Source organism: Thalia democratica, unplaced genomic scaffold (genome assembly GCF_965202585.1).
Source record: "Thalia democratica unplaced genomic scaffold, ktThaDemo2.hap1.1 HAP1_SCAFFOLD_459, whole genome shotgun sequence".
Lineage (NCBI taxonomy): Eukaryota > Metazoa > Chordata > Thaliacea > Salpida > Salpidae > Thalia > Thalia democratica.
The window spans coordinates 21,973-49,614 of NW_028139510.1; the positions used below are offsets into that span (position 1 = coordinate 21,973).

The 27,642-nt window shown below is 25.9% G+C and overlaps 1 protein-coding gene and 1 pseudogene across 1 annotated transcript; both read left to right on the top strand.

Moving 5' to 3' along the window:
• The first annotated feature begins 4,383 nt into the window (after positions 1-4,383).
• LOC145846474 (exosome complex exonuclease RRP42-like) lies at positions 4,384-5,254 on the top strand (annotated as a pseudogene).
• A 473-nt stretch (positions 5,255-5,727) lies between these two features.
• Positions 5,728-27,616, top strand: LOC145846475 (mitochondrial adenyl nucleotide antiporter SLC25A24-like). The gene is made up of 13 exons (XM_082953233.1): positions 5,728-5,907; positions 8,487-8,613; positions 8,762-8,772; positions 9,207-9,295; positions 10,669-10,780; positions 14,485-14,637; positions 15,765-15,875; positions 16,050-16,147; positions 16,968-17,029; positions 23,588-23,751; positions 25,903-26,050; positions 26,534-26,643; positions 27,545-27,616. The coding sequence occupies exons 1-13, from the start codon at positions 5,749-5,751 to the stop codon at positions 27,614-27,616; spliced, it is 1,416 nt and encodes a 471-aa protein (XP_082809359.1). The 5' UTR covers positions 5,728-5,748.
• Positions 27,617-27,642: the final 26 nt, after the last annotated feature.

Here is a 27,642-nt window from a genome sequence, read left to right on the forward strand (position 1 = left end):
ATAAAGTCTAAATATTTTAGATATTTTTTCTCTTTATTAAATTAATTAATATCTAATTCATGTGGAACTAAAAACAAAATCAATAAATAAAAAAATAATATTGAACCTAATACATTACAAAAAATTACCTCAAGTTTAAAAGTAATTATTACGTCCTATATTTTTATCTAATTTTTTCTTTTGTTTTGATGTTTCTGTTTTCTGTACACAAAGTTTGATTTTCTTTCAATTTTTATGTCTAAGCTGTTTGTTTCATTCTTTTTTAAAAACTTCAACAATTTAATCTTTAATTTAACGTTATTTAAAGTATTTATGCTTCTTAAAAAATTATATCAATTCCAACTCAAAGCAAACTTAAATAGGTTTTCTCAAGAGATTAACTCTCTATAAGCGTTCATTTAAATTTAAATTCACCAAAATAAAAATTCAATTGATTATCCTACGCGAATCAGTTGTTTGAGTTATTTTTTTCTAAGTGTTTTTTTATTAATTAAAAATCATTGAATTGTTACTAATATTGACTAATAATAATAATTGATTACCATAAGTAAATTTTTAGATCTTAAAAAATAAATATAAAGTATTAAAACGTTTGTATGAAAATTGCAAAAACAAAAATTCATTTGATTAGCCTACGCAAATCAGTTGTTTGAGTTGTTTTTTTTTCAACAATTTTTTTAATAACAAAAATCATTGAATCGTTACAAAACCTATTTAGTTACAACTTTGGACTCTGAAGAACCCATAAGTAAATTTTTAGATCTTAAAAATAAATATAAAGTACTTAAACGTTTGTATGAAAACTGCAAAAACAAAAATTCATTTGATTAGCCTACGCAAATCAGTTGTTTGAGTTGTTTTTTTTTCATGTATTTTTTTAATAACAAAAATCATTGAATGGTTACAAAACCTATTTAGTTACAACTTTGGACTCTGAAGAACCCATAAGTAAATTTTTAGATCTTAGAAATAAATATAAAGTACTAAAACGTTTGCATAAAAATTGCTTTAAAAATTTATGTAATGCTTATACGTATACCTATATATACACTGATAACTTCTTCTTGATAAAGAAATTTCTCAAAAACCTGTATTCATATTTTTGATGTGTTTTTGTTTTTTAAGTATTTTTAAACAATAAACTTTTATTAGTGCAGCTACCAACATAATTTTATATAAATCTTAAATTAACTGCTTGACTTAAATAATCAGTGTTATACGTATATAAAAGTTATTAATTGCTTAAAATTTTAATATTATCTTAAAAAACTTTAGTTATTTAAATTTGTGCTGAAAATTTGTTTTTATATCATGTGATTCATTTCCAATGGAAGTGTATATTTTAGGCACATTAGAAGTTTAATAGATATTAATATTAGTATTTATCATATAAACGGCATTTTTTGTTTTGTTTGAAGCAATTTATTTTTTTATCTCAGCTGCCAGGTAAACTGACAGAAAACCTTGAAATTTGTTATTTTAGTTTTTGAGACATGATGCATTAAAGGATTAATGAGTTTTAGCTGTTCTTTTAAGTGTTTGCACTCAAAAGAATGTAAAATCTAAAAAAAGACTTTAAATCAAATCTATCTGCTACATTTGTAACCAAATGTGCATAAAAACTAAACAGTTTTGTTTAAAATTAACGGAATCTTTTTTTTTTATTGTAAGATTTTTTTTCACATAATGTGAATATTTTTAAAGTATTTATCACAAACTTTTAGTTTTGATTTCAATTGAAGATACATATAATGTAAAGTGTCAGGGTTGCCAAAAAGTTAAAATCCTGGAAAAACCTGGAAATTAACAATTTTGACAAATAAAACCTGAAAAGTTTTGAAATTTTATATATTTTACGTGTAAAGGAACAAATCTTTACAAAATACAAAATATGTATCATAGAGGTGAAAAAATATTTGTATCATTAAATTTTTTATTAAAAACACATTTAAAGTAGCTAAATACAGGGTTGCTATAAAACATAGAATCTTGGAAAAGCCTGGAATTTAACAGTTCAGCCTAAATAAACCTGCAATTTTAGAAATTTTGAATAAAAAAACAGGTTTTAATACAATTTTTACATGCAAATAATGAAATTTTGATTTGACACAAAAATCAGTCATAAGAAAGATAAAGTTTTATGCTATTATTAAATGGCTTTTTTTATATTACATTTAAAGTAGCTCTACAATATTTATTTAATGTTGTTGTGCTAATTAAGACAGTTTTTACCTTAAACTTAACTTACACTCAAAATAGTCATCAAAATATTGTGCTTTAAAAATCAGGAAGAATTTCAGAAAACCTGGATGAAGTTTCTAGAAAATCTTTGGTTTTAGATAATTAAAATTTTGTTTTGTTTTAAATTGTGTTTAAGAAATAAAATACATCTCTAAAGTAAGCAAGTTTATAAAGTATAAAATAAATTAAAGTTCCGGACTTCAAGCTTTAAAAAACACCAATCTTGATTTTTTGTAAGAATAACTTGACCTGCTTATGATCTAAGTACAAATACTTCTAAAAATTCAAAATTCAGTACAATACCTGAAAAATAAATTCATATAAATAAGTTAGTTTATTTGTATTTAATTACGGCTTGTAAAGGCAATATATACAGTCAGGGTGACCATTCTACTTGAAAAAATCCAAAATTTGAAAATTTAAGGAAAAAATTCCTAAAATTTTAAACAAAATCATCTAAAGTCTTTGAGAAACCTAGGACATGAACAGTTTTGTTACTTAAAATAATGAAATTTTGATTACACATAGCATATAACTATTATTATATACAAAAAAGTCAGAGTTTTATTACTATAAAACGCATTCAAACTGGTATTACAGTATTTTTTTATATTATAAACTATTAAAACACTTATATACTTAAATTTGATTTTCTTCTAATACTGAATATAAAACTTATTTTTTAAAAAACCTAGAAGGAAGCCAGAAAATTTTAAAATAATTTAAAAAAAAACAGTGGACTGGACACCCTGTAGTTCAAGACTACAATAGAATTTGCTACATAACTTTATAAAATCAGTCAAAACAGCAAATTATTTTTTTGGGAAACTTCACTTATATATTCCTCCACCTACAAACTTAAGTGATAATTTTGAGGTTGTATGCTGTATAATGAAGGTTAATAAAAAGCTCTCAAACAGTTTTTTATAAATCTTAGTATCCTGAAAATTTGGAAAAACGGTTTTAACCCTTTTTAAAATAGAATGGATGGCTTGTTCACTTTTTAATTTTTTTACTTAATGTATAAAACTTTTACTATAAAGGTTTTAGAACCGTTTTAAGGGATTTTGTAACTCATTTTATAATCAACTTATAAATATTTATATTATGGTGCAGGGTTAATACTCCTTTAGATCCCTCAATCTAAATTAGGCTAATTCAAAAACTCAAAAACCTAGAAAGAATCAATTTCAAATAAGTCTAATAATTTTTGAGTTTGTAAATTAAAGAAAAAATAAGTGAAAATGTTTTAAATTAAATTACTTATTTTTGTAGCTAGCACTTATTGACTTTTATATAACTTTAGAAGTTAAACATCCTATAAGCAGTACAATATAGAATTATAGTTTTTAATTTTTAGAAATACAACTTCAAATAGTTTTAATTTGTCTAATTAAATAATATAAATAGTTAAATAATAATAACATAAATTTTCCCAGTACTTTCTTTTTCAACTGATGAACGATTCTCTGTATTAAACAATTTACACAGTTCCTCAAAGTTATCAATTAGAGTTGTGCCTCAAATTCTGTTTGTTAATTGAATAAATTACCTTTTCACAAATTGGAAAAATTTAGTCATGGTCAATTTACAATCAATTTGACAAGTTGTAGCTGTTGAGTGTTTTTTAATTGCAATGTTTAACCTATTGAAAGAGTTGAATCACACTTCTATAAATAGTTTGTAGAAATTCTAAATAAGAATGCACTGTACATATTAAAATATTTCTATAAAAGTATTTTTCTTTAACAAAAGCACTATAATAGGTCTACTTTAAGTTTACATATTTTTTTAGTCAATTATTCTTTTACAGTTGTCTTTTACATTGGCTTTTAAATAAATTTTAACTTTTTCTTTAAAAGTTATGCAAGAATAGAAAACTTAGTTTTATGTATGGTATCTTAAAAAAGTTGTAATTTAGCTTTAAAAATGATGATATTTATGTTTATACTAATACATAATGTAAATGATAATTAAGCAAAATTATTTTGGTGATGCTAGTTTAATAACTTTTTAAACAAGTAAAAAAGTTACTCAGCAACTGCTAACTCTAACATTTTTTTTGTTTTTATCTTATTTTTCTTAAAATTTTAAAAGAAACTAACTGATCTAATTTTTTATTGCAGACTAATAATAAATTAAATGGCCCACACAGTTTTGAGTGACGCTGAGAAGTTCTTCATAGTAAACGGCATTGACAACGGTGAGTTCCGAATTGATGGCAGGACCCTGAAGACTACAGAATTGTCCAATTGGAAACCGGCGTCCTTGTCAACACCAACGGCTCATCAAGGTTGCGCCTTGGCAACACAGAGCTGTTGACTGGGGTCAAAGTTGAGCTGGGAACTCCAAAACCAATAAACCCAATCAGGGCTGGGTGGAGTTCCACGTGGACTGCTCCCCCAACGCGGGCCTTGCCTTCCAGGGCAGGGGCGGCCAGGACCTCAGCAACGGTATATGCACCCACCTGGCCCGTTGCTACAACAACCACAGCGCCCTTGACCTGACCCAATTATGTATTGTCCCTGGAAGGCACTGTTGGGTGGTCCATGTTGACGTCATAATGCTTGAGTACGGTGGCAACTTGTTTGATGCTTGCTCCATTGCGGTCAAAGCCGCTCTTCACGACATTGGAATCCCCAACGTCACGGCAACGGCGGGTGATGAGGGGGAGTACGAGATAAACCTCCCCGACGACCCACAAGATGTCATAAAGCTGAAGACATCCAACTGTCCTGTGTTGGTTACCATCAGCAAGATTGGAACCACCATGTGGTGGACGCCACCTTGGAGGAGGAGTTTGCAGTCACGCTTCATTGATCGTGGGGGTCACCAGCAAGGGGATGGTCACCGGGGTGAAGAAGAGGGCCAGGGCAGCTTGTGCTTGGAGAGCGTCAACGAGATGCTGGAGACGGCCAAGAAGGTGGGAAAGAGGGTGAACCAGGGCTTCAGCAAGCTGATGAAGCTGGAGAAGGGAATGAGCAAGGACTTTGACAAAGTTGGGTACCTTTGAGTGAACATTGTGTTTTAGGATCATGTACAATGTATTTTTTATAAAGTTTGTTAAATTAAAAAATGATTGCTTCATTTTAATAGTGATTTTATTGATTTGGTAAACTACATAGTTGTGGTATACTACTTAGGAGCATATACTATACATTGTTTTATTTAAGAAAGTTTGTTAGATTACAAACAGCAATTTCTGTTAATAGTTTTTTTTTGTGTGGTTTATAAACCTTTGAAAAGTTATCACTATGTAATAATAATTAACTACTAAATTATATTAAAAAAATAGATAAGTAGTTATATAAAAGATTTTATTAAAATTGTGTTTTTATACTATATTTGTACATTATATTAGGTAAATTGCATTGTAGGTTTATTTCTTTTTTGATTTCCAACAGATTTCAACCTTGCTTCTTTTTTATATTTGTTGGAAGCATGAGTAAAACAGGAGACAATGAAGTAACGAGCAGCAACAGTGACGAAATAAACAACAGTGAGGGCATGGACAAAAATGAGGGCATTAGCCCTGAGAAGGAGGCGAAGTACAGGAAGATATTCGAGAGGTTGGACTTTGATTCAGACGGCAGGATTGGGGTGGAGGAACTGAAGAAGTCTTTGAAGGAAAACGGAATCAGAGGAGGGTTTCCCGGTCATGCTGAGGTGAATTTCGTTTAAATGTTTATTTAAAATACTTTTTTACATGTCATAACAGTGTTTCTGTTAAAGATGTTTATTCTTTAGTGGTCATGAGTAAATTTTGATGCTCATAAGTGAGAACATACGAGAGTTGTTTATTTTTTGTATGTATCTCCTGTATGTATGATGAGGTTGTTAAAATTGAGTTTATCATTAAAAATATTTATTATAAACTGAGGTAATTCCAGTTATTTTACTTTAAATTGAGTTGTTTTTAATTGTTTTAAAGTATTTCACATATAATTGTTTTTCTTACTTGTATCTCCTGAACATGCTGAGTTGAATCTAAAACATAAATTTAACTGTTAGTTATTTGTTTTAAAAGTTGTTTTAATTAGTTTGTACTAAAATAGTTCAAGTCCCTAATTCCAGGCTGAGGCAATTTCAATAAAAAATTTAGAATACTTTTGAAAATTTTAAATCCAACATTAATCAGTATGTTGTTTTTTATTTATACTTAACATCAGTATAGTTTTTTTATATTAGTAAGTATTTGTTTGTTCTTTTAAAACTAAATTTTTGAAGTTGACTTTTAAAAAGTTTAAAAAAATAAAAGTTTTGATTTCAAAAAATAATTATGTTAAAAAAAAAAGTTTCATAACAAGTATATAGATTAGTAAATTTAAAACTTTTCATAATCAATTAAATATTTTAGTACGAATTTGTGGACAATTTTTAGTGCAAGAATTTATAGTTGTTTTGTAACTGATAAAACTTTTAGTGTAACAAATGTATTTGTTAGTAAACTTTAATTAAAAGAAACTTAAACCCCCAAGATATTTTTGTCATAAATTAATCTTATGTTCATAAAGTATAAAAAGAGCTAAAATTGAATAACGTTATGTACTGTTTTAAAACACTATTTGTCTTTGAAGAGAAAAGTAAAAACTACCTAAAGTTTTAAACATAAATTTATCTTAGTTTATTGAAAAAAACATTCTTAAGCTAAATTATGCCATAAAAAAATAGGAAGTATATAATGAAAATAATACTAGTGTAACACATAATATTTCAGAATTGTTAAAATTTTTACTAAGATAAAGTGATTAAAAATGGTAAAGTTGAAAAATATAAATCTTTCTAACTTAAATAAAATAGATTTATTTAATTTAGTTTAGATATATTAAATAATTTATGCCAATCTAAATTCAAGTCTTTAATTACTAATATTTAATTTAAAGTTAAAAAAAAAACTGTAACATTATTTCTAATTTAAAAATTAAGTTTATGATAAAAGAAAGTACAAAAGCAAACTTTTTATCAAAAGGTTTTAACTTTAAATTATTTCCTAGAAACTTTTAAACAATTAAAACTTTGTATTAAAACGTTTATACATTCATTTATGTTGTTTTTCATACACAAACGAATAAAAATAAGTTATTAACCAACCTACTGTTGGCATTAGCAATTAAACGTTGAAGTTCAAGTGCGTATATTAATAAAATCGAATAACACTTAATCAAACACTGCTGTTATTGGAATTTAAAATTAGTTGAACGACAAAACCTGCACGAAATTTCAATATTCTGTATTATTCGCTGAACAGTTTATTATTTCTTGTTATTTTGTGTAACAACTAACAAATATATTATAGGAAATAACAAGAGCTCAATCAGCAGATTTTAGACTAAAACTTTTCATAATGAACGAAGTTTTAATTTTGACACGCTTAAGTGAACAATGGACCTCAAAGTTATGTTATATTTTGCAACTATGAGCATGTATATTTCCAGGGAATAATAACAGCAATCTCATAACACGCATGAAGTTTTAATTATAATAGCATTTAAGTAAATAACTGAGATAGAAATTTTATTTTCATCAATTTACAGCATATCACATATTACAGGGAATAGTAACAGCAGGATACTGTAAATCATCTAATTTTTTATGTTTTTTTTTTATAACCGACATATATTTTTTCAATGGAATTATAACAGCAAGATACTCTAAATCATATATTTTTATATGTTTTTCAATCAACATATACATATTGCAGGGAATAATATAAGCAGGATGCTGTAGTCGACTAAAATTTTCATACTTTCATGATCAATTAACAAATATTTTCACAGAATAAAATTTTCCTACAGTTTCTTACAGTTTTTCCTAATGAATGAAATATAATACTTTAACATTTTATTCGTTCAATATATTTAACCATTTAACAGGGAATAATAACAGCCGGAGACTTTAGTTGACTTGAAGATTTCATGTTTCTTGATCAATTAACAAACAAAATAACAGGGAATAATAAGAGCAGAATACTGTAATTTATCTAATTTTTAATTTTATAAAATCAACATATATGTTTACAGAGAATAATAACTTTTAAGTTTGCAACAACTAACAAATACTTATTTTCCAGCGAATAATAACAGCTGAATACTGTAAATTATCTAATTTTTTTGTCATAGCTTTTTAAAGATCAACATATAAATTTCCAGGGAATAGTAATAGTATGATACTTTGGTTGACTGTATTTCCAAAAACAATTTACTTGAAAGTTTTATTGTTTTGTTACATATATTTCATATATACAGGGAATAATAACAGCCGGTGACAAGGACAACGACGGAGCGATCGACGTTGAAGACTTCATGCAGTATCTGCACGAACACGAGCTTAAATTAAGGCTCATGTTCAAAAGATTCGACAGGAACGAAGACGGTTTGTTATTTTGATTTCAAATTTAATGAATTAATAAATGCATTTTATAAAAAGTCTTCTGAAGAGGGTTTGTTTATCTCAATATTGTTATCAATATCTGCACGAACACGAGCTTAAATTAAGACTCATGTTCAAGAGATTCGTACAGAAACGAAGATGGTTTGTAATTTTGGGATGCTCATAAAAATAAATGTTTGAAATTTTACAAATTAAGTTAAGTAAATTGTTTTTACATCATATAACCAAGCATTCTGAAGAAAGGTTGTTTTGATCGTTTTGAGTAAACTTAGTTATTTTAAATTTTGATAGGTATTATGAAGCTTTTTTTAGATGAAACTCAAAAATAACTATAGTCTGTGATAGTAAAATTAAAAGTCTTAAGTATTAAGTTATTACTGCAGCTTTTGTTTATTGTTGTTTGAAGACTTTGGGGCACTAAACGGTTTATAGCATGGTAAAAGTATCTTAAGAAACCTGCTCTTAAAAATAAAAACTAATTAACTGCATGAACTGAATAACTTGGTTGCATTTGCTAGTAAGTAAAACTGGATTGCACGAATTACAGATAATAATTAAAAAATATAATTTAAAAGGTTGTTCTGTGTTTTGAGGAACTGAGTGCGGCGTTGGATTCAGTTGGGATACATTTGAAAGAAGATGAGGTGGAAAAAATAGTAAACCAGTAAGTTGCTTTAAAATTTACTTTGTTATCGGTCGGCATTGCAAGCAAGTTAGTTAGTATTCAAAAATATGATGAACTTTTTATACATTTTATTAAATTGTATAACAATGTGTTTTAAGTAAACTTTATATTCTTTTTCGACATTAAAAACTTAATACTTAAAAATATTTATATAACTTAAGCTTGTGACTACCATATAGAACTAGGGGTGGGCAACGTACGGCCCGCAGAGTTAAAATGACCGGCCCCCGAGCGTTTTTTAAACTTAAATGGGAGCCGACCCGTGAATAAAAACAAGCGGCCCGCGAGCGAATTTACAGGCCCGCAAAGGGTCAATATTACAAAATTTTTATAAAACTTTCTATCATATATTTACAAAAAAAAAACTGTAAGAATTTGATCTCAAAACATGCTAAAAAGTTGTTTTATAAGTTAATGTGTACTAATAAGTACACCATTTTGTCCTAATATTTTGTGTTGTTTTAACTTAGTTGGAATATCATTTTGTAAAATTAACCCAATCATGTTTAATAATTAAGATATTTTATATTCGTACCTTTGTCAATTACAATGTCAATTCTTTTTATAGACATTATCTGAACATCTGAATGTCTTAATCTACATCTTAAGTTGTCAGATTTGAGAAATTTTTTTGAATTTGAAGGATTTAAAAAGTGATCAACTGTATCCATAAAATTAGATTCCGCCGGTTCCGAAACTTTTATTTACATTAGAATCCGACCGGATCCGTATCACGACTTAAAATTAGTTTCCAGTCGGATTCGGATCTAAAAAAGTCATAGTTCGGCTGGATCCGGATACTGAATCTGGTAACTCCTTAATTTGAAATGCTCCGGCCCGTAAAAGACTAAATTTTTCCGAATCCGGCTCGTTGATTGAAAAACGTTGCCCACCCCTAATATAGACTGCATGATTTACTTATACGTATGTTAATATTTACAAACTAACTTATTTATGGTGTATTTTAGTTTATTTATAGTTAAGATAAAGATAAAGAATTGAAAGTTAGACCTGGATAATTGAATAAACATTTTAATTAACTACAAAATTGTTTCATATTTTAGACTAAGTCAAAATTTGGTTGCAAAACAGACTTGGATACTAGCTGATAAATCAATAAATACTTAATTTATTTTTAAAATAGTTATATATTTTAGTTTAGACAAAGATAGAGATTGCAAGATAGACTTGGACGAATTAATATGCTTATATAAATAAAAACAAATTTACAGTTTGGACAAAGATAGAGATTGCAAGATAGACGTGGAAGAATTGCTAAATGAACATTTTAAATAAATGCTTCACATTTTAGACAAAGACAAAAAATACTCATTTATATTTTTAATGTACAGTTTAGACAAGGATAGAGACTGCAAGATAGACCTTGATGAATGGCTTGAAGTTCAACTTTTGTATCCGTCGGCATCGTTCAAAGAAATGGTTCGTTTCTGGAAGCATGAAAGTGTGAGTTCCTTGATGTGTACGCTGTTATGTTTTTATTTAACACTACACTTATTATGATAATGTGAGTTGAAATACGTGTTTGGTTTTTTACATATTTGTATACACACTAACACTAACTATGAAAGTGTGAGTTGAAATACGTGTTTGTTTTTTACATATTTGTATACACATTAACACTAAGTATGAAAGTGTGAGTTGAAATACGTGTTTGTTTTTTACATATTTGTATACACATTAACACTAACTATGAAAGTGTGAGTTGAAATACGTGTTTGTTTTTTACATATTTGTATACACATTAACTCTAAATATGAAAGTGTGAGTTGAAATACGTGTTTGTTTTTTACATATTTGTATACACATTAACACAACTATGAAAGTGTGAGCTGAAATACGTGTTTGTTTTTTACATATTTGTATATACATTACACACTAATACTTACTATGAAAAAGTGTGAGTTGTTTTTACACATGTTTTGATAAATATTAAAGTGTTACTATGAAAGTGAGTTTGTTTGTGTTCTTACCAATGTGTATTGATTAAAAAAAAAACACATGAGAATACATTTATGACTCACTGTAAATGTGTGAGTTGTTGTACACATGGTTGTATGTGTGAACATATACTAATACTTCTGTGAAAGTGTCAGTTTGTTGATGTGATGTTTTAACACATTTTATATTTAATATATGTATCACTAACACCTGTTTACTTTTTAAGAGTTTGTTATAAGCGAACGTTACATTTTAAATGTTTGAAAGTGTTAAATGTCACAAGTTTGATATAAGTATTGTTGTTAATCTGTAATGAAAACTGTAAAACAATGTAAATTGCTTATTATATAAGTGTTAAAACTTTATACATGGTTTTTCATAACTACTTGTATATTTAATATGCAAGTGTTAAAATGTATCAATAAATACAAAAAAAAGAAACTAAAGCAGTACAAGGTGCCGTAAATACATTTAATTTTTTTGAACGTGCTGTTTATACCAGTGATAAATGTGTTCATGTTTATTAGATGGTTATAAAATTTTTAATGTCTACTAAAATGTAAACCACTATAATACGGTTAAGTTTTTAATGAATATGTAAATTTTTGAATTATGTAAAGAACTAAAATGAAATTAATGTTAGACATAAAATTGGATAGATACAATGCAAAACATGTAAATATTCACGTAGTTATTACTATAATTGTGACCTACAAAATATGATAAATAAAGAAAAAAAAGATTTAAAACCGTGCACAATTTTATTTAAACTTATTTATACCATTTATTTATGAAATGTATAATTTTTTGATAGTTTGTGAAGAATATGCAACAATAAGTACATCATTCTTAACTCCCGTAATATTTTTTATTTCTTTGTTTAAATTTTTGTGTTTTTTTCGTGAGCAACATTGAATTAAATATTTATCTTAAAATAATCTACGTAGTTTATGGTTTGTACATTTTTAAACTTAAATTTTTTAAATAGCAGCTATGAACTTATGTGTTTGTATTTATAAATTGGAAACGCTTCAATATAAGTGTGTTTAGTATTATTTTATTTTTTATGTTTTATAATTAAAAAATATTTACTAACCAAATGTGAAGACTTATTATTATTTGTTTAAAACAGATAAAGAAAACTAGAGCAAGAGTAAGATTGTTGTGTTTTTTTGTTACTTTTTATATAAAGAGTATAAGTTTGAAACGTTTAGACCAAACCAATCAAAAATATTTATTTTCTGATATTTTGATTCAATTTATTTTTATAGAATTAGTCAGTGAGTTATATTTCAGCAAATTATATGTTTTTTTTACCACAATTCTTTTGTTTACAAAACAATTTTTTTATTTAGAATCAAAGTTATTGATTTAGGTTTTATTTACTGACAAACTAGTATTTTATAATTAGTAAAAAGTGTTAAACAACACTACTTTTATAACTTTAACAGTATTAAAGATAAACTTCTGATGTTTAGTATACAGTTTTTGATGATTAAACTGTTTGAGATTACTTTCTTTTTTCTTTATGTTTATATTCGTTTTTACTCCCTCGAAACTAAAGTATTAATATAATTTCTGTATCACGTTTATTTTATAACCAGATTTATTTATAAATTAACATTTAACTGTAAATTGGTTAAGTGATTTTAATTTTATTGATAAATGTCACATTACCAACCAGTCTGTTCATACTTTTTGTTTGCGAAGCTATCTTTATTTAAGATTTAACTTGATTAAAACGAAATTACACCTTTATATTTACGCAGTTAAAATACTATAAATATCTTTCAGTAACATTTTTGCTGATCGTATCCTTTTAAACGCAAGGTTTCAATCAGTTTTTAATAAAGTTACTTTAGTATTTAAGACTAATACTGAATAATAAAATATGTTTTTCAGTTTTATTCTACTTTAGATTTAAAATAAAATGTTAGGAAAAGTTGTGAGAAAAAGTTAGTTTTCAATTTTTTGAATTAAAAAGTTTTGTGAAGAACATATATCTAATCAAAATTGGTATGTACAACTTTAGAATTTTCTGAAAAAAAAAGTTTTTTTTAAAAGTTAAAAATCTTATCATAAATAGTTTAGTTTTTCTTTAAAGTTTTGCTTCTATTTAATTATGCATTTTTTATTTAATAAAAAGCTTTACAAAACTTACAAACCTTGACTTAGCTACAATTAAAAGTGTTCAGTTTTTTGTGTTCATAAAGTTTTTTTTTTAAATCAAAGTAATATCCAAATATTAACACATGTCACTCTTATGTATTAAAAGGTTATTTTAGGTTTTTTACGTTAATATTTTTAGAATTTTTAATGATATATTATTTTTTTATGTTGACTTTCAACACGGGTAAATATATAAGTTAAATTTTAGTACAAGTAACTTTTTTTGACATTTGTTTTGATTTCTTAATTGTTTTTCATTGTTTTGTAAACTACATATACAGTTTGAATGCTGTTTATATAAGTTTTAATTTAAACTAAAATATGTTTATTTTTTTAATCGAAATATTGTATAAATTATGTATTTTGATAAATTTTAAGAACTAAAAGCCGTTAGAATTTTTGTAAAAAATATACAACACCTGTTGTCTTCAATCTTTTTTAAGACTCTGAACAATAAATTGACCGTAAATAAACTCTGTGCACACAAGACTATAAAAAAACGCTTTTTTTAAAATATTTTATTTTTAAATTACGTGTTAAAGAGCATTTATTTATGTTATAACTGTTTTTCTAATGAAAATAAAAAGACAAAACAAACGTCATTTAAATTAAACCTTTTCTCTTTACTAATATTGGTGTGAACAGTAAAATAACTTTTATACTCTTTAATGTACTCATGTGCACACCATGAATACCGCTGTACACTATAATTCCAATTGTTGTAAATCTATTTAAGGTAAAACTTATGTGTTGTGCTTTGTAAGGTTTTGTGTGTTATTAACATGGTATTAGTTTTTAAAAGTTATTCTAAAATTTTGAAATTTCCTAAATCTTATTTATAAAACTTGAAACGTCTGATAGTTCTCGTGTTCTTTTACCGTAAAAATAATGTCGGAAGTTCGGAATTAAATTTCTACTAATTATGTAGGATTCTCACTTTATAAGTTAAAAAAACCTTGTCAAAAAATTAAAACCTTGCATAAAATATTAAATCTTTACTTTAAAATGATGATATTATTAATAATTATATTAATTTTCAGTTTCTGGATTCGGGCGAATCATTGCTGGTACCTGACGATTACAACGACGTCAAATTTTCAGAAACCTTCAAAAGACTTCTGTCTGGAGCCATGGCCGGTGCCGTGAGCAGAACCTGCACCGCTCCACTGGACAGATTGAAAGTCATGATGCAGGTTTTTGTTTGTTTGTTTTATTTATTTTATTTTATATAAATTGTTGATTAAAATTTGTACCGTTTTATTAGATAGACTGAAAGTTATGGTGCAGGTTTTTGTTTGTTTTATTTTATTTATTTTATTTATATAATTTAATTAATTAGAACTTGTACCGTTTTATTAGATAGACTGAAAGTTATGGTGCAAGTTTTTGATTGTTTGTTTTATTTATTTTATATAAATTTACTAATTAGAACTTGTACCGTTTTATTAGATAGACTGAAAGTTATGGTGCAAGTTTTGATTGTTTGTTTTATTTATTTTATATAAATTTACTAATTAGAACTTGTACCGTTTTATTAGATAGACTGAAAGTTATGGTGCAAGTTTTTGATTGTTTGTTTTATTTATATTTATTTATTTATTTGTATCAATTAACTAGAATTCGTAACGCACCATTGGGTAGATTGAAATTTATGATGCAAGTTTTTTATAAATTATTGTTTTATTTTAAATATATATATATAATATTTACCTCAGATGTTTTTCTGTCAAAACTTTATTCCGTCTAACGGCGTTTTACTGCACTCAAATAAATTTAAGAACAGATCTATGGAGTCTCAAAAAAGCTCTAAGAATAGCTTTAATATTTTTTTTTGAGACTCCATAGATCTGTTCTTAAATTTATTTGAGAGCAGTGAAACGCCGTTAGTCGGAATAAAGTTTTGACTCAAAAACTTCTGTGGTATATATTCCGATAAGCTTAGCTTATCAGGATCTCCAGGACTTAGCGCTTTTTAACGTTACATCTTATATAATATTTATATATATTAATTAAGTAGGACGTGCACTGCTCCACTTGATTGAAAGTTTATTTTTACAACTGTTGTTTTATATAATAAATATTTATAAATTCTCTTGAACAAATTTATATGGATTCTAAAAAACTAAACATGTAGTATACTTATATATTTTATAAATAATAACAGAATGTACATAAACTACAAACTAGAATGAAATGGGAACAATTTTAATATTTTTAAAAAATTGTCTGTAATAATGTTATAATTTGTATTTTTACAGGTACACTGTACAAGCAAAAATAGAATGGGAACAATTTTCAATATTATAGTTTTTTTTTACAGGTACATGCAACAAACAAGAACAGGATGGGAATAATTTCAACCTTCAAGTCAATATTGGACGAGGGCGGACCCAGATCTTTTTGGAGGGGAAACGGGGTGAACGTTGTCAAGGTGATTAAATAATTTATTAACATTTTTTACATAAGGTTATTTTTATTTAATAATTATAAGTTTCTTTATAACCCAGTATTGTTAAGGTAAATTGTTGAACTTGTATAAATATTTAGCGGGTATTTCACTAACCTGTAACTCAAAGTTGAATGTGATCTTGTATTATACTGCCAGATAGCACCTGAGACATCCATAAAGTTCTTGGCTTATGAGAAAATGAAGGAGTTATTCGCGAGAAGAGAAATGAAGAAACTTGCCCTACTCACAGGTAAGTTAAAAATAATAAGTATAAATGTTGACCTGAAAACCTTAAATATAAACTTGCCCCACTGACATGTAATTTGAACAAGTTAACAAATTAAAAAACTTAAACAACAATACATATATTCTCACAGGTTAGTAAAATAAATATAAAATGTAAACTATTTTTTTAATTTCTCATTCATAAGTTTAAGAAATAAAAGTTTAAATATTTATATTTATTTCACTCACAGGTAAGTGAAAAAATAAAATAATATAATAACTATAATAAACTTATCACATAAATGTGTTTTACTCACAGGTGAGTGAAAATAATGAGTTAATATTATATGTTTTGTTTTTTAAATAACAAATGAAAAAATCTAAACTACTAGAGGAGAAATAGTGTATTTATTATTTCAAGAGTTTATTTTGCATTAATGTTAAATATTTATGTATAACCTTTGACAGGAAAAAGAAAAAAAAGGTTTAAAATAAAATATAAGATTTTCCACTCATAAGTTAAACCAAGCTGTTACAAAACAAATAAATATTTTCAAATATTTTCTCACATTCACAAGTACATACAAACAAATAGATTTTCATGATGCATAACATTTTAAAATTTTCTTCACTCAGATTCATATAAAAAATTAATACTCATGTTATATAATATCTATTGTTTTCTTCACTCAGGTTCTTATTAAAATAAACATTTCATTTTATTATTATTATTTAAACATTATCTTCTCACAGGATCATATATATATTTATTTTATGTATTATTTAAATAATACTATATTTTATATTTTATATATTATTTTTATTTTTTAAAATATTTTCATCTCACAGGTTTCTAGCTGGAGCATGCGCCGGTGCAATTTCACAAACTGTAGTCTACCCTCTTGAAGTGAGTTAAAATAATTTTATTGATTATAAAAAATAAATTATTTTAAATTATATAGGGTAATAGGGTATGTGTAAAACAATTTCACAAACTGTAGTCTACCCTCTTGAAGTTACTTAAAATAAATTAATTAATAATAAAAATAACTTATATAGGGTATGTGTAAAGACAATTTCACAAACTGTAGTCTACCCTCTTGAAGTTAGTTAAAATAAATCATTTAATAATAAAAATAACTTATATAGGGTAGTAGGGTATGTGTAAATATCAAAAACTGTAGTCTACCCTCTTGAAGTTAGTAAAATTAATTTATCTGTACTAATTAGTTAATTATTTAGTAGTTTTACATATTGATCAATTAACATGGTAAGACAATTTCACAAATTGTAGTCTACCCGCTTGAAGTTAGTTCATAAATAATGTAATATATATGAGCTGTAATAAGTTAATTAAATAAGTCTAACCGCTTGAAGTATTGCAACATGCAATTTGTAAGTCAACTGAGGTTGGCTAATTATTAAAATATTTCGGGGAAATCTACATCGCCAATACGGGCGTTACTTGAAACACTCTGATTTTTTACAGTTATTTATTTGCATGCGAGTTAAAAGTGTTGAAGAAAAAGTCAGGTTCAGTCAATAGATCAAGACTAAAAGTATAAGTTTTATGAAAAAAAAAACGTTAATTTATTTGAGATCGAACAAAAGCTTAGTTTTTAAAAAAATAGTTGAGATCACTCTGAAGCTCATAATGACGTAATAAATTTTAGTCACAATAAGTGGCTAAATTTTTATTTAATTTGATGTAACCGGAATTCTAAACTGAATGCAACTTATAAAAAGATAAAAATAAAAACAATTTAAAAGCCGACTGAGTCTGGCCAATCGAGATCTATTATAAACTCAGACGCTGTTTAGAAAATTTGGATACTGATAGATATATTTATTTTTAAAATTATTGATAAAAATTCAGCTTTGCGAATAACACAGGCTGGTTTAGTTTGGTGAACAAATTAAGAATAGCTTGAAATTTTCTGTTCTACGTAAAATTTTTAAAGTAATATTTTTATTAATTACAGCTCTAGCATTCAGATATGTTTAATTTATACCTAATTAATTAATTTAGTTGGTTATTTTTTTGCCTAGTAGCACAAATAGTTAGTTTGAATGGATAAAATAAAAAATTAAAGTTACAAAAGTTCAAAATCTTTGAATTATAAATTTCTCAGGAGCCATATTAAAAAAAAAATTGAAATAAAAAAATTGTACCAGAAAGGCCAATTAATAAAAACTGTGGTGTAACATTAAAATATATCAGTTGAAGATACAATCATTCAAATTTGTCCGAATTTTAAATTTTGGAATTTTAATTTTTAGTACTAAAAATAACATCCACTCGTTTAAAAGTTAGTATACTGTCAGTAATGCTAAATGCATGGTTGTCAAAAAGCATTGAGTCCTGGAAAAAACTGTAATTTGACAATTTAGACTTAAAAATTTGGAATTTTTAACAAAAATCACTAAAAAACCTGGAAAAACCTTGAATTAAAATCTTACATGTTAAGTTGTAAAATTTTGATTATTAAAATTTTTTTATTAAAAAACATATTTAAAGTACCTCAACAGTATCTTTTCATTGTTGTTATACTAATTAACACAGCTTTTTACATTAAGCTTAGTTTTAAACTATAAATAGGCATAAAAACGAGTTCTCTTAAATACCTGCCAAAATGTGCCAAAATCTAGTGAAAACCCTGTAAATTTCTAACTTAAAGTTAAAAATAAATCATCAGATAATTTATCAACTACACATGTTGAAACGGTATGGTTCTGATATAAGATTTTAAAATATGAACGGTTGCCAAAACGACATTGAAAGATATCTACAGACAATTAAAATCTTAATTCTGTTTTTTCACTTTTGCAAGATATGCAATTAATGATTTTAAATAGCACACATTGCCGGTATTAAATAAAGTAAATGTTAATTAATATAAATTTAGTACTAAAGTGTAATTGTCGATTAAGGTTTACTTAAATATAGACTAAGGTCATAAATTGCACCTAACTGTATTTACTCTGTACTTGAATAAGATAGGCTAAAAGTTAAAGTAGTTTTTGTTGCTGAGACTAATAAATTATAAGAATGACGGTAGTATAGTGGAAAAGCTTTGAAAGTTTATACAGGTTTGTTTGTTTGTTTTTTAGTGTGTAAAAAAATTTAGTTGTAATTTTTTAAAGTTGCCACACTAAACATTTCGTACGTACATGATATTTTATTGTTTTGAAACAAATTAGTAGTAGTTTATAGTTATTTTAGCTTAGTTTTTGTTATATATATTTTTTAGTTATAATAAACGTATAAATAAACATAATGATATATTATAAAAGTCGCAAAAATGTTATCCTAGTTTTTGAACTTTGTAGTTTTTCAACTTTTGCTAAAATTTTAACACTTGTTTTTAGTTAGTTTTTAAACATTTGAAGTACAAATGTAAGTTTTAAGTAATGGTTTGATCTTGAATATATATTACATATTGTAGTGGATAAGCGTTGAAAGTTTATATGGGTTTGTTTGTTTTTTAGTGAGTTTAAAAATTTTGTTTTAATTTTTTAAAGTTGCCACACTAATCATTTCGTACGTACATGAAATTTTATTGTTTTTGAAACAAGTTAGTAGTATTTCATAGTTATTTTAGCTTAGTTTTTGTTATATATATTTTTTAAATATATAGACGTATAAATAAAAATAATGATATATTATAAAAGTCGCAAAAATGTTATCCTAGTTTTTAAACTTTGTAGTTTAAATAATTTTACTAAAATTTTAACACTTGTTTTTAGTTAGTTTTTGAATGTTTGAAGTACTAATATAAATTTTATTAGTACTTATAAATTATACTTAATTTTCAAAACACTTGAAAAACAAACAAAAGAGTAATAAATTAACTTTGCCTAACACCAAATTTTAACCGGATATCCCTAAATTACGTATTTGTAATTAATATTAAAGTATTTTTTGTTTAGTCTAAGTTTTTAATGACATTTGGATTAGTTTTTTTAATGTAGTAGTTAAATAAACGGTCAGTTTTTAAAACTGCGAGTAGATTAAAAAAATTAATAAAATAAATAAAAATATAATTTTCTTAAAATTTAATATAAGTATTAAGTATATAATAAGAATTAAAAGAAAATTATATTTTTATCTATTTTATTAATTTTTCTCAGTACAGTTAGATTTCTATAAGTTGAAGTTTACAGACGCTCTAATCTACTCGCACTTAAAAAAACTGACCGTTTATTTAACTTTTTTAGTATAAGAGTTTATTTTTTTAGCAGTTAACAGTTTTTCTTAGTATAACTGTAAACAAAAAAAAACGTATAAACAACTCTTTATTAGAAGTTTGTAAAACTTTTATGTTAAACACAAATCCATAAAGTTTAATTTTGTGCAGAACATTTGTTCTATTTAAATATTAATAAGATAAACCCGGTTAAATAATCAAAGAAGATATATAATCCTACCTAATTTACATTTGAATACTTATTATTGTGCTCAGTCCAAATCCACTTAACTTGGTTATATTTCTCACAATTTATTTATTTCATTAATGACTCCGGGGAAAACTGTTGCACAATATTTCTCCTATTAACATTCAAATATTTCATCTTTGTTTTGAGCTGTGTTTGTTTTATATTATTTGTTTAGTGAACACAATAACATACCTTTCACTTTTACCTATATCTAGTAAAATTTTTTACATATTTTTTGTTTTGCTTTTCGAATAATTTTTTGATTTTAAAACATGTGTTATTTATCTTTGGTGTTAAAAGCAAAAAAAGATAATAATTTTTTTCCTGATTGGTTTATGTACGCTGGTATGAGTACGGTTTGATTAAAAAATAAAAACAATACTTAAAAGAAATAGATTTTTGTTCTTAAAATGACTTGTTGTTGCTTTATTGTTGTTATGGTTTAAAAAAGGCAAGTTCTGAAACTAGTAAATAGCATAAATTTTTGTTTAATCAAAATACATTCAATTATAAATAAAAATAAATCAAGTAGTAAATATCTCAATGTATTTTATTGCAGCATGTTTATTTTTCAATGATAAAATCTATTCGTGCCATCAATAAGAAGTTTTAAACAGAATATTAAATGTATTTGTTAAAGTTGTACCCAAGAAAAAATTTCAATTATTAACAACAAAGCAATTACTAATATATGAGCACAAGATTACAAATGTGAATTTTATTTAACAGATAGATATTAAATACTAGTTCATCTATGAGATAATGTTTAGTAGTAGACAAACAGAACATGTTTAGCACGTTTCAAACAAAATAAAGTAGTAAAAACATCTAAAATAAAAATTGAAAGCAATAAAATAAGCAGGCTTGTTTGTATTATACTTTAAACATAAGTTTGTAGTAGTTGATATAACAGGTTGCAAAAACTTGCTTAGCAATAAAGATCCATTATATGAACTAAATGAATTTTTACCAAAATTTCATTAACATATAAAATGTTTACTGTTTATATAAAAATCAGTAAATGCTATATTAGTACAGTAATTTCAGTACTACAGTGTACACCTTTAGTGTTTAACACGACGTGTTGACTTAAAAAAGGCATATGCTAAATACAGGGCTGCAAAAAAACCTGGAAAAACCTGGAGTCGGATAAATTTTGAAAAAAACTGGAAAAACCTGGAATTTTGAGCTTTTTTAACATGTTCAGTAGTAAAATTTCGATTTGACACAAAAAATTAATGTATAGATAAAAAAAATTTGTCATCATCAAGTTTTTTTATCGAAAAACACATTTAAAGTAGCTTTTAAGTATCTTTTTAATGTTTTTATACTCTTTAACACAGTTTTCTTACCTTAAACTTAACTTTAAACTAAGAATAGACCCAAAAATGTGTACTTTTAAAAACCTGGAGAAAATTTGCCAAAAACATTTGGCAACCGTTTTTAACACTTTCCAGGCAGTCAAACCCCGCTTAGCAATCCTTAAACAGGCCAGTACACCTGAAATTTTCAATATATATGTATAAAATTTAATAAGTATGAATAAAAGTTGATAATCAACAGGTAGCGAAAACCAAATTAGCTATTCGCAAGTAAGACCATTAAACCTGTATTAAACCAATATATATGTATATATAAAATTATAAAAATAATAACAACTATTATGTTTCACAGGTAGTAAAGACGAGATAAGTAATCCGTAAAACCGGCGGTTACGATAATGAAAATTACTATAAATACAAGTTTTGTAAAAATGTAACTAAAACTTTATATAATACAGATAGTAAAAATCCCCTTAGCAATCCGTATGAAAGGCTAAAATAATTTCCAACATACATGTATTAAATTTAATAAATATCAACAAACTTTACACAGACAGGTAGTAAAAACCTGTGATATAATATACTCAATTAATTTAAATATTCCAGGTAGTAAAAACAGGCCTTGCAATTCGTAAGACAGACGATTATGATAATGAAATTCATTATATAAATTAAAATACAGGCATCTAACTATTTTATGATATACAATACAAAAAAGTATACATAAAACTTTATATTTCACTGGTAGTAAAGTCGAGACTTGCGATCCGCAAGACGCTAAAAATATGATATAGTAAAAAAATATACTTGTTATAAAAATTATAATATTATTGTCATTATATTAATTCATAATTAAATCATATTAACTATTATAATGAATATTATTGTTATGCAAATATTTTTGATATAAGAAACAAAAAAATGTATTCGATTTAATATTTCAGGTAGTAAAAACCCGCTTAGCGATCCGCAAGACGGGCCAGTACACGTTTAATATTCTACATGTTTGTATATAATTTAATATTCCACAGGTAGTAAAAACCCGCTTAGTGATCCGCAAGACGGATCAGTACACCTTTAATATTCTACATATTTGTATGTAATTTAATATTTTACAGGTAGTAAAAACGAGACTAGCGATCCGCAAGACGGGCCAGTACACCTTTAATACAGGGTTGCCACTTTACCTGGAAACCTTGAAAAACCTGGAATAACCTGGAATTTGACAATTTAGGCAAAAATAACCTGGAAAAACTTGGAATTTGAGAAATTTTGAAAAAAACCTGTAAAATCCTAGAATTTCGAACAAAAAACCTGGAAAAACCTGGAATTTTCAACTATTTTAACACTTTCAATAGTAAATATTCGATTTCACACAAAAATTCTATCATGTAGATAACAATTTTTTGTAAAAAATGTGCGTACTTTTAAAAACCTGAAAGAAATTTGAAAAACCTGGAAAAAATTTGGAAAATACGAGTGGCAACTCTGTTAATATTTTAAATATTTGTATACAATTTAACATTTCGCAGGTAGTAAAAACCCGCTTAGCGATCCGCAAGACGGGCCAGTACACTTTTAATATTCTACATATTTGTATGTAATTTAATATTTCGCAGGTAGTAAAGACCCGATTAGCGATCCGCAAGACGGGCCAGTACACCTTTAATATTCTACATATTTGTATTTAATTTAATATTTCGCAGGTAGTAAAGACCCGCTTAGCGATCCGCAAGACGGGCCAGTACACGGGCGTGTTCGACTGCATCCACAAGCTGCTGGTGAACGAGGGACCCAGGTGCTTTTTTAAGGGTTACGTTCCGAACCTCGTCGGAATAATTCCCTACGCCGGCATAGACCTGTGCGTTTACGAGGTAAAAAAATTGGAAATTAAATAACAGCGTTTATTATATTTATATAATTTATTATATACTGCTATCCCGTAAATAAATTACAAGTTTAATGAGTTATATGTAAAAGAGGTTTTAATTTCTCATACAATAAATTACTTTTTTAATTTTTAGGTAAATTTTTTTTACAGTAAGTGCATTTTTTTATGTTGCAGTGTTTACGTGATACTTGAAATAATTTTTCTGGCTATGGATTGATGCGTTTGCACAATAGAAGTTTAGTTATGTTGAAAGTTAAATGCAGCTTTTTATACTGTTCACTCTTTCTTTTTCAAATTTTCTTTTTTTTTCTGTTCTTTTACTGTACTTGTTGTATACAAGGGTTTCCCAAACTTTTTTTAAATGGCCCCCTTCAGAAATGAAAAAAGCTATGGCCCCCTTCAACAAGATTACTCAAAAAAAACTACTATTAAAAAGACCTATAACCTTTTTTTTTCTCTTTATCAGCAACTCCAGAATATCTAGTGTAAATTTTAAATTATGACCTCGTTGCCCCCCTGTGGCTCCTTTACTGCTTATGGCCCCCTGGATACTTGGCCCCCTGGATACTTGGCCCACTTTGGGAAACCCTGGTGTATACTATAGTCTACACTTGTTTGAAATACGTTTTTGTTAGCTTTTTATAAAAAAAAACTTAGTTTAATGCATTAAAAAAAAAAGAAAGTTTTAAGTATTGCAGACTATTTAGATATGATTTTTTTATTGCAAAACTTTTTTTTTGAGTAATAATTTTACAAAAAAAAAGCTTAAGACTAATAGATTAAGATAGAGTTAAGTTTTCATGTATTTCCTTCTAGATTATTCTAATCAATGACACAAAAATAAAACTTAACACCAACTAAATGGTAAGAAGAAAACACATTTGCTAAAATATATCAACTTATAAATAGAATAAACATATTAATTAAGCTATTTTTTGATTAGCAGTTTAACAGACCTTTTAAAAGAATTAATGCAGATTAATTTAAATAAAATTAAAGCTAACCTTATTAATAATTTAAATTTTGGTTAAATTTTTGAAGTAATAAAATGATCGATCACTATAAATCAATATAAAAACCAATTTTTTTTTTACTTGATGTCTCAAGTATTTACGAGCCAAGTTTAATTTTTACTAAACTATTAAACGTTTATAAAATATAATAAATTAATTTTCAGTCCAACTTGAAACAGCTGTTTGTATATAGGTATTAAATTAAATTTTTAAACATTTAAATCTAATCAGTAAATTTTTATATTGTTTGAAATGTACGTTTAAAGTATTAAAAAAACTCCCAAGTAAAAAAATATTAAGTACTGGAATTACAAAACGTATATATTTTTAAGTTTTCAAAGTTTTAAAAATTTCAAACAGACATTCAAGAACCAGTATTTGAGGTTGACAACAGTCATATAATAAATAATTAAAATTAATTAATGAAGTCAATGACAATTTATATTATTCAAGCTAAGCTAAACTCAACAGATTTCAAGAACCTAGTAGAAGTTGAAATAAGCATAGTTTTATTTAATCAAAATGATCGATAAAGTGAACCAAATAATAACAAATTCAAACAGACGTTCAAGAACCAGTATTTGAAGATGAATATGCATATTGATTAACACCATAATAAAAAAATAAAATATTATTTAATTTATTATTTCAAACAGACTTTCAAGAACCAGTATTTGAAGATAAATATACATATTGATTAACATAATAATAATAAAATAAAATATTATTTAAATTATTATTTTAAACAGACGTTCAAGAACCAGTATTTGAAGATAAATATGCATATTGATTAACATAATAATAAAAAAATAAAATATTATTTAATTTATTATTTCAAACAGACGTTCAAGAACCAGTATTTGAAGATAAATATGCATATTGATTAACATAATAATGAGAAAATAAAATATTATTTAAATTATTATTTCAAACAGACATTCAAGAACCAGTATTTGAAGACAAATATGCATATTGATTAACATAATAATGAGAAAATAAAATATTATTTAAATTATTATTTCAAACAGACGTTCAAGAACCAGTATTTGAAGACAAATATGCATATTGATTAACATAATAATGAGAAAATAAAATATTATTTAAATTATTATTTCAAACAGACGTTCAAGAACCAGTATTTGAAGAGGTACGGGAACAGCAAGGAACCGGGGACTCCCCTGATAATATTTTCTGGGTGCCTGTCAACCACTTGCGGGCAGTTTGCCAGTTACCCGTTCGCACTCGTCAGGACTAAAATGCAAGCCCAAGGTTTTTTAATAATTTAATACTTATTTTGTTCATTTTAAAGGTATCCTATTTGCATTAATGAGGACTAAAATGCAAGCTCAAGGTTTAGTTTCTTATATTTATATTGAAAACAAACTTACTCATTTGTACTGGTAGATACATGTTAAAGTTTAGGACTAAAATACATGTTCAAGGTATAAACATTAATTTAAGTTAAAAAAAAAATCCAGTTACCTATTTGCTCTTGCAGCAATAAAATGCTGGTGCTGCGTATTTAAATAAATAAATAAATAAATATATATATATAGTTACCCGATTTGCGTTAGTTATGCGCAAGGTTTGGTTTATTTGATTTTAGTTCTACTTTTTAAACTTAAAAGCTACGCAATCGCTCTTTTGAGGACAAAAAATGCAGTTGGTTTCACTTCAGCTCGATAAATTGAAAAAAATCTATCTAGTTTATTTAAATTTGTGATAAATATATCAACTTGAATTTTTCTTCAGTAAAAAAGAACGACGCCCACAAGTTAGGAATGTTCTCAATGCTGGGCACAATTGCCAGGACCGAAGGACTTTTTGGTTTGTACCGCGGTCTCGGCCCTAATATTATGAAGGTTTGTAAAAGATCTAACAGCATGTAGTTTAATTTAATAAGATTGTTGTAAAGGTTTGTTTTTACATAAAATATAAGATTTAAATTGATAGTTATTTGTTTTAAAAGTATTCATATTTATCTTATAGACAAAAAATTAAACACCTTTAACAGTATAAATGTCTCTTTGTATTTATTTATTATTTATCAGTTAAGTTACTTTGTATAAGTTGCTTTTAAAATGTAGACATAGACATTTTTTACAGAAACAATTTGTGATAAATAAATTAAGATAATTCAATTTTTTAATTTCATAAGCATATTGTTTATAGAAATATTTAGCACAGTGCTTTTATACTTCAAAATTTAAATGGACCCTTTTTTTAGTTTTCTTTCAGTTAGTCTGAAAAAAAAAATTAAGCATATTAATATTTAAGTTTTTAGTTGAATTTATACTTTTACCTGTTACCACTAGGAAAAACTTTTTACAATTATAGATTTTTTTTTGTGAATAATTGATGTGAGTTTTACAGCAACAGATTTTTTGAGGTTTTAACGCCAAAGCAAAAAACTGATTAAGTAAAAACTTAGTTTATGTGAATTTTGTAATGCAGAGTGTTTTTATTTACGTTCTTAATATACTTTGTATAATTTATTTTGAACTTTAAGTAAGTAAACTTTTTTAATTGCTAAATGGATGCTTTGTTATTAAGAAAAGTAAAAATTAAGCTTCTCTGCAGCTTACAGGGTAAAATTATTTTAGACAAGTAAAAAATAAGATGTTGTATACATAATTTCAATTAGTAAAATGGAATTAAAGTATTTTATTAACTTCAATATTAATATGCAAACTTACATGTTGAAAGTAAATAGAACTTATATTTTTATTGAAATAATCTAATAAATAAATAAATAATTTTCAGGTTATTCCCGCAGTCAGTATTAGTTACGTTGTTTATGAAAAAATGAGGATAAAACTTGGCGTCTACAGCTGAAAAGTTTAATTGTTAGTTTCCACATT

What these genes read in the sequence shown, in the direction of transcription:
- LOC145846475 (XM_082953233.1), top strand. Translation starts at nt 5,749, where the DNA reads ATGGACAAAAATGAGGGCATTAGCCCTGAGAAGGAGGCGAAGTACAGG. An exon ending in GTGGAAAAAATAGTAAACCA is followed by an intron (nt 9,296 to 10,668) that starts GTAAGTTGCTTT and finishes TTTAATGTACAG; the next exon opens with TTTAGACAAGGATAGAGACT. An exon ending in ACGGGGTGAACGTTGTCAAG is followed by an intron (nt 15,876 to 16,049) that starts GTGATTAAATAA and finishes TTATACTGCCAG; the next exon opens with ATAGCACCTGAGACATCCAT.